Here is a 12,006-nt window from a genome sequence, read left to right on the forward strand (position 1 = left end):
GCCGCGTAAGCGATTGGGAATTTCTAGACTCCCGATCAATTAATGTAGTCTGCAAGCGCTGAAATTTCACGGTGTGTCCTGAGATGTGGACGGCCATGTCTGGTATGCCAAGTGTCTGGACAAGAACACCTCCGTGCAGGAAATGACCTCCGTTTCCAGCACAGAACCGCGGCTGCCGACATTGACGCATGCCGCACACGGCGGGAAACGTATTCGTCTCGGACTGGCGCCTGCCCCCTGAACGCACCTTTTCACGCGGCGTTATAAATCGGTGAAGCGGGAGGAGGGCGCAGTGGAACAGGGCTGGGCCAAACTGGAACAAACCTTCCCCCCGCCCCTGCATCACAACAGGCAGCACGGGGAGGGGGGGTTGGGGGCGTGGCTTCACTCAGCCAGAGACCTCCGGTTTGGGGGGGGGGGGGGGCTCCTCTAGGGCACTGCCGGAGCCGGAAGAGACCTGCGGAGAGGCACGTGCGCGGCCTCAGTCTGCCGACAGCCGACACCAAGTCCTTTACCCTCCTGCACACACACGAAACGTCGAGACATTTCACTTGCATGTTCCTGTACGCACGCGACTTTTCTCTCCAAAATGCCATGCCGTTTTACTATCAGTCTAACTGACATGCATCCTGAAGGAATTATCATTGAATATCAATCCATCTCGACATTTGTGAAAGTGAATATTAAGCTACTAATTGTGACCACTGTGTTAGCCGAACAGAGAATCACCTTGAAGTAGTAACATTCCTGTATCTTAGACCAAGAATCCATATGGTCTACAGTGACTGTTCTCCATAGTGTAGCACTGCCTTTAGTAATGTAAAATATAGAGATGTGGATATTTAGTTGGAAACTTTTATACCCATTTCAGATATAAAACTTTCCCTGAAATGTTTGGGTTCTCCTGTTAATGTGGAAGTATATAGCCGTTTCACAGTTTTGAAGGAGCAGAAAATCAAGTTTAGCAATTCCCTGCACCAACAGCAACTGTTCTCAAGAGTAATTGTTATTTTGGAGTGTGGAATTTATTTGACTTTTTAATTTGAAGGATTGCTCTCCCAGCTCAAACGTAAGCCTTTTTTCATCTGTGAAAATCTGGCAGAGAGCGATGAGAATTTTTGGCACACCCCCCCCATCCCCCACCCGCCCCCCCTCCCCCGTCCTGCAAGTGTCTATCAAATAAGTGGATTAAGGTCTTGAATCACAGCGTGGAACGCTGTCTTGCAGATTAAGTCTGAATTTCTCTTTTTTTGGCATTAAACCTTAAAGAATGATTGGAGCCCTGTTGATAAATTTAATATTTTCATCAAGGGTGCTCTTTGAAATTTTTTGACTGTGTCAGCCCAAGTCTCGTCTCCCCAGCCTAACAATGAGCAGCATCTGTGGCCAGCGCTAGGAGAACCCCAGCCCCGCCCACCCCACTGACCATCGGGGCGGGATTTCACTGCAACGTGCTTAATAATGCATAATCCCTTGTCTGAGAGCCAATGTCCCTGGCTGATTTTAATAGGTGGACCAGACTGCAGCCCTTCAGATAACAGGACATCATTGGATTCATAAGATTTTCAGATGGTGACTTACGCTTCGGGAGCGTTTCACAACACGGATAAGGAGGGATTATCCGACATTTCGGGCTGTCGGCGATGTCGCGCGTCGATGTTGTGACTGATGAAATGGGCCCTGTAGCCAGCGGTGTGCTCCGGCCTGTCCTCCGTTCACCGATGGGCATTAATGAAATTAGAAAGCACGGCAAAGGCCACACTGAAAGATAATGCTTTCAGAATTAATGCGAGAGCCGCGCTTTTTAGGGTTTGAGACAGAGCTTCTTGCTCATGCAAAGACTGTAATATATTTGACGAGCTCCACAGTTCAGTATTGAATTCGTATCATGCCGGTACTGTGGAAAGCAGTCCTTAGGAGTGATGCATAATTGCATCACTGAGAGTGGGAGGGTTTTAGTCCAGAGGGGGTCCCCCCTAAACGTGCGCTGATTGGACGCCTGCTATCTGCCTGCACTGGCTGTGCATGAATTACACTCCTCTGGCACAACTTCTGCACAGCTCAGCTGACGGACTGCAGGGTGGGGGGAAGTGGTGATTGGCTGAAAAGACCTCAGAGGAGGGGTGCTGAAACCTGCACTCACCCAAACTGATGGAAATCATGACAGGAATTGCACAGACCTGCATATAAGATATGTCATTTCAAAGCAGTGGATCCGTCAATGAATGCTGATATACAACCTGGGCATTCCATATAGAGAGAACAAAAGGGAAGAATGCTAAATAAATAAATTCAAATGTAATATTTAACTTAAATGTTCCCAATTAATCTAGCAAATGGGAAAAAAGAGCGAGCCTCGTGTGTCTTGTGGCCACATGATTGCACACGTACTCACAAACAAAAGCAAGAGTCTCTGAGACTTACACTACAGACAGTGAAGTCATCGCGGACCCTTCCGGCATGTGCTGGTGTTTCCCTGATCGCAGATGTCGGCCACTGCATCTTTATTCTCCTCCTGCTCGTGTTATTCACCTGATTGGTCTGTGCCCGGACCGATCCGGCCGTAAAGCCCGCCTATAAATAGAACCCCGCTGCCGCAGCGTTCTTCCGCAGCCGCAGTAAATGGGAATACATTTAACGTAATGCGAGCAAGACTGTTATCTGATACAGATTTCCCCTCAGCGCTATCCCAAACAGTGCATCCATACATGGATTACCCACCCTCCCCTCGCTGCCCTCGTTTACTGCAGAGGGAATCCCGTCCCGGGCTCGGACGAGGGCAGATGCGGCCATTGTTCACCCCTGCTGGCCAACCGGCACCGTCCCGAAAAGCTGGAGACGTGCGGAGGGAATCCGTCCCAGGACAGAGGGACGGGGATTACCCGCACAAACAAAAAACCGTTTTATTTTCCAGGAAGAGGCGCTTGTAAGCGAGCAGACAGCCGGAAATTCGCGCAGCTGCAAAGCGTCTTACTGTTCGGGAGATTGAACGTCGGCCTTTTATCAGCAAGCGGCGGAACAGACCGCGTCGGTGTGTCGAACCCGTCCCAGTCATTGTTTCTGGAGAGGAAGGCCGGGTGTTATTGATTCAGAGATAACAGCCCCTGCCGTTGAGTTCTCAGCAAAGGGATGAAAGACATTACATGTGTGTAAACGCAACCCAGGCAGAGTAAGAGACTTTGCTCAGAGGCGAAAATTATCAGTGTGTGAATGAACTGAATGACCACCACATGTAATACTTGTGATTTCTTTTGATTTGAAATATCTATCTATGGTTTATGGCCATGGCAAACTATTTGCTTAATTTACTTTTATTTTTCTATTGCTTCTGTTTTAAATCCAGTATCTCAGTCCAACAAATTTAACAGGGTAAATATGAACATAGGTAGACAATAACAGGAAATGGCAGAATAGCAGACAGCAGAACAACCTCATCAGTTCTTTGACACCTTTTTTTTTATTTTTTATATCACATACGTTAGCATTTATTCTTCAACAGCAGAAGTTTATTTAACCACAAACTTCAACAACATTGCTGCCAGCAGACGAAAAAATGTTAGGACAGCACTTGGATAATTGCTTGACATCGGCCTTAAATAAGAATTTCAGCCACGGAGCAGAAAACTTTGCCTTGAACAGAGGCCAGCAGTATTTTTTGTGAGGTGTTTCGTTCTGTTCCCCCAATGCAGAAACCTGCACAGGCTCTTACAAATGATTTCTTCCCCTGAAAATGGCAGTGGACTGGAACGAGGTGTTTGGACTCTGGGAAGACGTGCTTGAGGTTCCCCGCACGGGCTTCGTCCTCGGGGTTATCTCCCTCTCTGGTTGCCCTGACGATTGTTTCACTGGCTACTTTGCCAAGCTGAGCCATGCCTGATGCAGATAGAGAAATGTTGCTGAGCGCTTATCTGCTGTATTATAACAGCAGCACATGATAGCGTTGTTGAAGAGGCTCTTGGATTGGTCAAGCTATTTGCCCTCTGCGTGGGCTGTGCGTCTGACTGTTCTGACAATAGCTCAAACAACCATGGTGAAATTAGTGAACAAAAATAAATATGTGGTAATCACGATAATGACCATTTGTCGTTAAGTATGACCTGCGTACTCCACTTTCTCATCAAACAGTTTGTCACAATAGTTTGCACACAATCACACAAGCAAAAGAGGCCTTGCTCCAGTAACCCTGCAAAGCACACACAAAGCAGCATTTGCACACACCTGACTCATTCTGTCTTTTGTTTATCATTTTTAGTGCGGGTTCACTTGATGGGTCAGCATGTAAATGCATGATGTATTTCATCACATCATGCTCATCTTCTGACAGTTCAGGTTTGGTTTTAAATCCCTTAATCCTCTCGATCTCTCGCCGCTCCCGCTGTCCTCTCCAGTTAAATCTGTCCGTCGAAAGGTCCTGCTCAACGACCTCCCCCAACACACACCTGGGTTGGGAAAATACAGTTTAGTGCTGGGAAGTGTGTGCGTGCGCGTGCGTGTACGTGTGTGTTTGTGCGTGGGTACGTGCGTGTGTATTTGTGCGTGCGTGTGCGTGTTTGTGCATGCGTGCGTGCGTGTGTGTGTCTTCACGTTTTTCCCACATTTGCCCCATCCTGTATTACATAATTCATTAGCTTTGCAGACCCCCTCATCCAGCTTATGGTTTTCCTGTTATCCAGCTGGATGCTTACTGAAGCAAGTCATGTCGATTACCTTGCTCAAGGGTACAACGCCACAGTGTCACAGCAGGTTCCAAACCTCAGGCTTTTAAACGTTCCGCCTCCTGAATAGATGTTTGGGTGCTAGTGCAGTGTATTACAGTCACGGGGTTTCCCAAACTTTTGTCTTCTCAAAGCAACTGAAATGAGCACCTTACTGCGGCAGAGCGCTCGCTCCTTAATTACGGTTTACTTTGGAACGCTGCATTCAATTCCAGTACTGCATTGTGTTATGCAATTAACACGCTAGTAAATTGAAGTGTATCATGGACCTGCTTAAGACATACATATTTAGCTGTTTAGTCCACTGGTTCAGTCCACAGCATCATAGTATTATCACATAGTATTATCACAATTTGGCCAAAAATATAGGTTCATTTTTTTTCTGAAAATCCGACAAAAGTCTTTTACAGAATATTCTGTGATTGACAAAATTACCTTGCTAAACTGTGTTTATGAAGAAAAACGAATTATAATAAACTACACCTGAATTTATTACAAAGCCAAAGTTAAAGAATCCAGTTGATGTCAATCATAGTACAATAACTGTGTAATGCCATGTGTGCCATTGTCATTTTTGTGTAAAGTTGCTTTAAAAACATAACTTAGGATACATCTGCAGTAAAAGAGTTGCCATACTCAAGCAGAGTTTACATTTTGCCTAAGGTGTTTGCACACAGCCTGGATATTTACCCAAGCAAATTGGGTGAATTGCATTGTGAGTTGTCAGTTCATTTTTCTGTCTTCGGCCGATAGTGTTCTGTCACATTCGCCTCTCGCTTTTGGACATAATGTGCTTGGACAACCTGCTCAACCACATTTCCTTTTGTTGCCATTTTGGTTGCCATGTGCAGGCTCTAACTGCCATATGGCAGCCAAACCCCAGGCCTGGAGGACAGACACTGTCTGTGGGTTTCTGGGTGTATCAGAGTACCTAACTGCTTAATTTAAGTCATTGGCTGTCTAAACCAGTGTTCCCCAACTGTGCACTCTGGTGTGCCGTCAGACGAGGTCAGGTGTGCCGTGTGAAAAAATGTAATGTTCAAATGAATTAAAAAAACTTAAATGAACAAATCACATTCACAAAGGCCAAAATAAATGTAATTAAAATGCATATCGCATAACCCCAAAAGAACATTTAGGCCTACTGTTGGCACGTCACATCAACGTCAATACGACGCTCGTGGTTTTTTTCTGTCGGCGTGGTGTGCCATGAGATTCTGTAAATTTGGAAAGTGTGCCGTGGAAGGAAAAAGGTTGGGGAATGCTGGCCTAAACAATTCACACTCCTTGTTTCAAAGGTCACCGAAAAGGAAACCACAAAAACCTGCGGACCCTGGTCCCCTCCAAGACTTGACCTTGACACCCCGAGCTACCATATTAGAAAAGGCGCTTGCCACCTTGGCAGTTCTGACAAAATGTATTTTTTGCCCTCAGATAGCTGGATGAGTGCATTTAAAAAATGTGTATAAATGCTTTCATTTCAGCATGAGCCTCAAATACACACTGGGAACCCAGAAGTAATTTCCTGTTTGGAAAGCCTAATTTCCTTTAAGTGCATTAATTGACATCTACTAATGGTTTCTACAGGATAATTGGGGGTAAATTAATGGAGGCCACACATGTCTCCGTCCCACGCTCAACAGGGGTTCGCACACATTAGTGGCTGTCCCCCAGAATCACAGCAGTCAGGGCATTTTGGATTCAGGCAGCGGGTGTTCAGCTGAAAGGAGGACGTTAATCAAGGCCTAGGTTCACTCTGTAGTATCATACCTTCCACTCCTGTGCCAGCATCTCTGAGCTGCCATCTTTCTCCCCCCGTCTGACAGGTGAGGAACGACCTGACCAACGAGCTGGAGAAAGCAGACATTCAAATCGCCGACACGGAGAGCTTCTCCAACGACCCCTGCATCAATGTGAAGAAGCTGAAGGTGAGTTATGACATCACGTGGCCTTTGTGTTTGCATCTGCTCAGTCGCAAGCAGAATTCTGCGCTCCTTCAGTCTCCATTGCTCCTGTGGAATAGGCATCGCAGTGTCCAAGGTCCCGATGTGGCATCATAAATCCTGCAAGGCCCTCATACAACTTAAGTTAGTCTTGTCAATGAACTCCCTATTGCAGTTATGAAACTGAGCCAATTGTTCAGATGTAGTGCTCCATGTTACAGAGCACAATCATGTACTTTGTGAGAAGGCTGTTGCAGCACTGCAGGTAACTGAAGACCCTGAAACACCAAGATTCCTTTAGAGAATTTGTTTTCTCCTAGTTGTTTCAGCTTTTAAGCACCAACTAAGAGTATAATTTTGTCTTTACTACCTGCCACAGACCACACGTGTCTGAGAAGGACTTTTTTGAGAAAGACTTCACTTCAGTAGCTATTGTCTTAAACAACTTTTTCAATTTCCACCGAACAGGCGGGCTTTGTTATCTTGACGGCTTGTGGGTGGCCGATTCAGCCATGCCAGACTTTGTGGTTTTCAGGTTTAAAAGTGAGGTGTCTCTCAGTGGGAGGTTCTGTTACTTGCTGAGGGTTTCAGTGCTGTCTTCCAAAGAACTCACCCCCCCACCCCCCAAACCGCCACCAGCCCAGTCATACAATAAAGGTTTGTCCAGGTCTGAGCAGAAGCAGGGAGACAACTCACTGTACTGATGAGAATGCTGCATCCGAACAAAAGGCTTTGAAAGCGAGTTTAGCTCTCTGACAAAGGTCCACGTCTTCCAACGTGATCTTGGCTCCAGGAAAAGGCCACTGCAGCTCTGAGGAGATGACTGTTTTGATGGATTCTGTGGGAAGGTTCTGGGCCCACACACTAGGCTCCATTGAAGCAGAATTTCAGCCGCTCCATTTGAAGTTCTCCATTACTGGCAGTATAGATGAAAAAAATAGATGTATGTATTTTCTTGGAATAACCCATGCCCATGTAAATGCATGTGCATCATATAGAAATCAATTATCTCAAGGCCAAAAAATGCATATTATTTGTTTAATTACATTGCTAATGACCTCTGACCTCCAGATATGGATGTTTCACAGGTTATTTAAAAAAAAAAAGACCATGCATATCATTATGTTTGATTAGCAACCACCAGGAGGTATACCATCGATGGTGACACCACAAGAAAGGGCTGACATTTAAATACCTTTACGGAAGATATTAAATATATCTTTAAACATGATATTATTTTGGAAACAGTAGCTGAAAAAACAAACATAAGTGCAATAGTTCTAACTTACTTGGCCTTCTGAAGAATGGGTGAGAAAGCAAATATTGACTGAGATACAGCCAAGAAAACCATCCAGCTCTCATTACGGAAAGCATTTCAATCCATTTGCTCAATCAATGCAGAGGTAGTGTTTCCACACATCCTAGAAGCTAAAGGCTGTACATTAAACTGAGTGAGAAAAATAACAATCAATACTCAATTTTTGTCTTTACCTATGCTTGTTAAGAGGAAATACACTGCCTCTTGATTAGATATTAAACATTGATGATTTCCCATCAGTGGTTGGAGGCAATAATTAAATGTTTGATTTCTTTTTTGTGTGAAAGCGGGTACATTGAGAGCTCAAGCAGTACACCATTTGAATTTGGATTGAATTTAGATGTAACTAATATTTGCAATATACAATTATACACTGTGTTGATGATGGCATGGTGAAGTCTTTTGCAATGAATCTGTATGAAATCACATTTTCTTTTTTTAGCTATAAGGATGGGATAAATCTAAGTAGAAATAGATTTCATTCAGAGTACAGTTGTCTTCTGTCCTTTAAATGTGGAACAGTTTTCAGAGCGGATGATTTCATTTCATTTTCCAGACAAACAGCTGTGATATTATTGGCCTAGGCATTACCCTATTTCAATTTTTTGTGTGTCATTCACAGGATAACGACGTGAGGATAATTATCGGGCAGTTTGATGAGAACCTGGCCTCAAAAGTCTTCTGCTGTGTAAGTATGTGATGCGTTTTCTCATCACCGCCGTTGGAGACCAGAGGCACAGGTTGACTAGGGAAAGTGTTGAAAGGGAACACCATGGCTCAAGTACACACAATGATAAAGATTATTAGGCATTTGGCGAGATTATGTAAATCATCAGTGTCCAGTTCCCTTCTGCCTTCCTGGGAAATGTAGATGGAGGTGGAAGCTTTCACTTAAACACATTTGAGAGTCACTGCAGCATCGTGATGAGTCACAGTGTATGGGCTCACTGCCAAAGGAGTTTTGCTAAGTTTTATATCTAATCCATTCTGATCAAGGAAAATTACAATGTGCATGGGAACCTGTCAGATATGCTGCAATGTTTGGAGGGGTGGTGGGTGGGGGAGGGGGGATAACCCAATAACCAATGTTTCATTGTTTTCATCCCTGTCCTATATAACAAAAATATGTTGGTCGGACTGAAAACCTAAGAAATCAAGTGATAAAAGTTCTAAGTGAGAGCAGGATATAGACCTTTATAGATTAGACAATCCTCTAAAAGTCAATAAACTGGGCCTTTCAAAAGAAAGAGGAGAAAAATAGACATTTTTGCTATTAGCTTGCTTGCTGACTCTTTCTTGATTTGCATGTCATAATTAGAAAATGGCTCCCAAGTGGTTCAGTTGGAAAAGCGAGCTGGGCCCTATAGTTGCTGACAGAACTCCTCTCATTTGGCGCTGGCTGTTCTGTTATACGAGGGTGGTTTTAAACTGGCCAGGATTCCTCGTGCTACTGTCTCCCAACAATATGTCAGATGCACTTAGCCTTCCAGCTGTCGTCAGTGAGATATATGACCCCCTGCGATAGGGGCCAGTTCTCCTGTAGTACTGTCTAAACCCCAACATGGAAAATAGTCAGATGTGCATGTGAATGCATCAGAAGTGTATCTATTTTGACTGCATCGCTCCGTGCATTTCTGCAGACGACATTGACCAGGTCAAGAGGCACAATGGGTGCTTCGTCTCCCATCTGGTTTAAGATGATAGCATTATGGGTTCTCGCAGGTCTTTTTGCAAATGCAATGATGGCCTGTCATTTTGTGTGTGGGCACAGAACTTGTGCAGTGACCAGATTCCGGAAGCCCTTATTAATTCATAACTGGCTCTTCGCTTGCCAGTGACAGCAGGTTACACAATTTAATTGCCTCTTTTTAAATAACACTCACTGCCAAGACAATGTTCTACTGCAGGGCAGATTGAAATTAGGCATGTGTGTCTCCAGAAGAGCTTGAAACACTTTAGTTTATCACTACAGCTAGCCAGCTAGTATCATACTGTGCCTATGCTCAGTGGGAGAGCCCCAGAACAGTTCTGTGAAAATTCCTCTTATTCTGTAATGATATGTAATAATGCAACGTCTTTCTTTCGCTGTAACAAATCGCAACTGTTGAACTATATCATTAATGATGTTATTTCGATTATATTATAATAAACTATCCTCTTTATGTATCCCAGGAGATATTTTGCCCTCTACATTTACAGCATAGATATTTATTCATGTTTAGTTGGTTCAGGCATTTGTCATGAGTAGAAACAATGGGGATCCTCCTGTTTAGCAAGTTACCTGAGTTTATCAGTGCCAGAATACAATGCAATGTTCTGAAATAAGCAACAATCAGTTTTACCACCAGTGTGTGTCTATCAGTAGCTCAGTGAGACTATCAAGACAAACAAGAACATTCCATTTACATGTTTCCTGCATGAACTTTTAAACAAAAATAAAGGTTCATTTAAATGTTTGGTTTTGAGATGCCATTTTACCCCCTTTGAAATCAATTGTATTTGCCTGGCCCAATCTCATACATCATGTTGATACTTAACTTTGGACATATTTGTAAAAATGTATTTATGGATCGCTAACACTCAATGTAAACATCATGTGTTTTGATTTTTAGGTGGAATATCCCTCTAAGAAATGTTACGCCTCTTTGAAAAGTAGAAAATTAGGAGAAGGAAGGAGTTCTCAAGCTTGCCATCTGGTGATATTTAACATTGGCGGTGTGACTTCCCGTAAAACCTTGATGTCACTTCCTATTTTATCCCAGGCCTACAACCTGAACATGTTTGGCAGTAAGTACCAGTGGATTATCCCAGGCTGGTACCAGGGGAACTGGTGGGAGCAGGCTAACTCCACAAACTGCACCACAAGGAAGCTGCTGACGGCTATGGAGGGCTACATCAGTGTGGACTTTGAACCACTCAGTGCCAAGCAGACCAAGGGCATCTCTGGGAGGGTAGGTGTGCCTTCCCTGTACCCCACACCATCTTATCAACCCAAAGGCATGAAACGTCTCATCGCAGTGCACACCACTGAGTGAGCTGACCATGAATGGTTATCACAGGAGACAGGGTAAACTCGCCAACAATAAGTTGCACCAACATGGGTGATGCAAGGCAGCCATCTTAGATTACTCTCCAAAAATTTTACTCATCATAACCTTAATATGTCTAGCTGAAGTACCATCGATATTACCACAATTACAACATGCTTTTGATAGTCACTGCAACAGTGACCAACAGTGAATCTTATTATCCATCATTAATTTTATTCTGTTTATTTCGGCTTTTCTTCTCTTCCAATCTTACATTACTGCTACAGACAGAAGAAGGAATTCAGCCAAAATGAATTTTCTTCTTAGTCACCAAATACAGTACAATACAGCACAGTTAGGGGCAGTTTGATCATCATGGATTAGTCACTCCATGCAAAATATCAACAGCTAGATTGTATGTTCATTATGATTAGCAGTTTGATCAATAACAGGTGATTAAATCCAGTTCTCAATGTCTTACTTTATCATGTGGTGTACGCCAAGCTCTTTTTTTGTTTTTTTGTTGTTGAGAAAATGCTAATTTTCCTGTACCCTCAGGACACCAATAAAGTAGTCATAAACAGGCCTTTTCTAAACAACCTCTTCTGCCTCTGTATGTAGACACCACAGGAGTATGAGCGGGAGTATAACAGACAGAGGCAGCAGAAAGGAGTGGAATCCAGCAAGTTCCACGGATTCGCTTACGATGGCATTTGGGTCATAGCAAAGACACTGACCGGGGTCAGGGAGAAACTGCGAGAGAAAGAGAGAGAAAACGTCTTCCGGAACTTTACCGTCGACGACAAGGAGGTGGGGAAGATGGTCTTGGACGCCATGAATGAGACCAACTTTTTCGGAGTGACGGTAAGTGTTTTCTTAGCCGAGACACACGCCAGAAAAAGAAGTCTGTGCCTTGCACTCTTCTTGCTTGGAGGAAAGGGTTCCCCGACCAGGAGAACTGAATGGTCTGGAGTATCAATAACCAGTTCAGACCCAAACAA

The 12,006-nt window shown here is 44.0% G+C and overlaps 1 protein-coding gene across 1 annotated transcript in view; it reads left to right on the plus strand.

Annotated features, from left to right (window-relative positions):
* The window catches only part of gabbr2 (gamma-aminobutyric acid (GABA) B receptor, 2), a 212,247-nt gene that overhangs the window by 128,993 nt on the left and 71,248 nt on the right, over window positions 1-12,006 (plus strand). The window contains exons 4-7 of the mRNA XM_064348313.1: window positions 6,542-6,643; window positions 8,599-8,664; window positions 10,739-10,927; window positions 11,627-11,869. Of these exons, the coding sequence (XP_064204383.1) occupies window positions 6,542-6,643; window positions 8,599-8,664; window positions 10,739-10,927; window positions 11,627-11,869 (600 nt within the window). The remainder of the gene's footprint in view (window positions 1-6,541; window positions 6,644-8,598; window positions 8,665-10,738; window positions 10,928-11,626; window positions 11,870-12,006) is intronic.

Source organism: Anguilla rostrata, chromosome 8, assembly GCF_018555375.3.
Source record: "Anguilla rostrata isolate EN2019 chromosome 8, ASM1855537v3, whole genome shotgun sequence".
Lineage (NCBI taxonomy): Eukaryota > Metazoa > Chordata > Actinopteri > Anguilliformes > Anguillidae > Anguilla > Anguilla rostrata.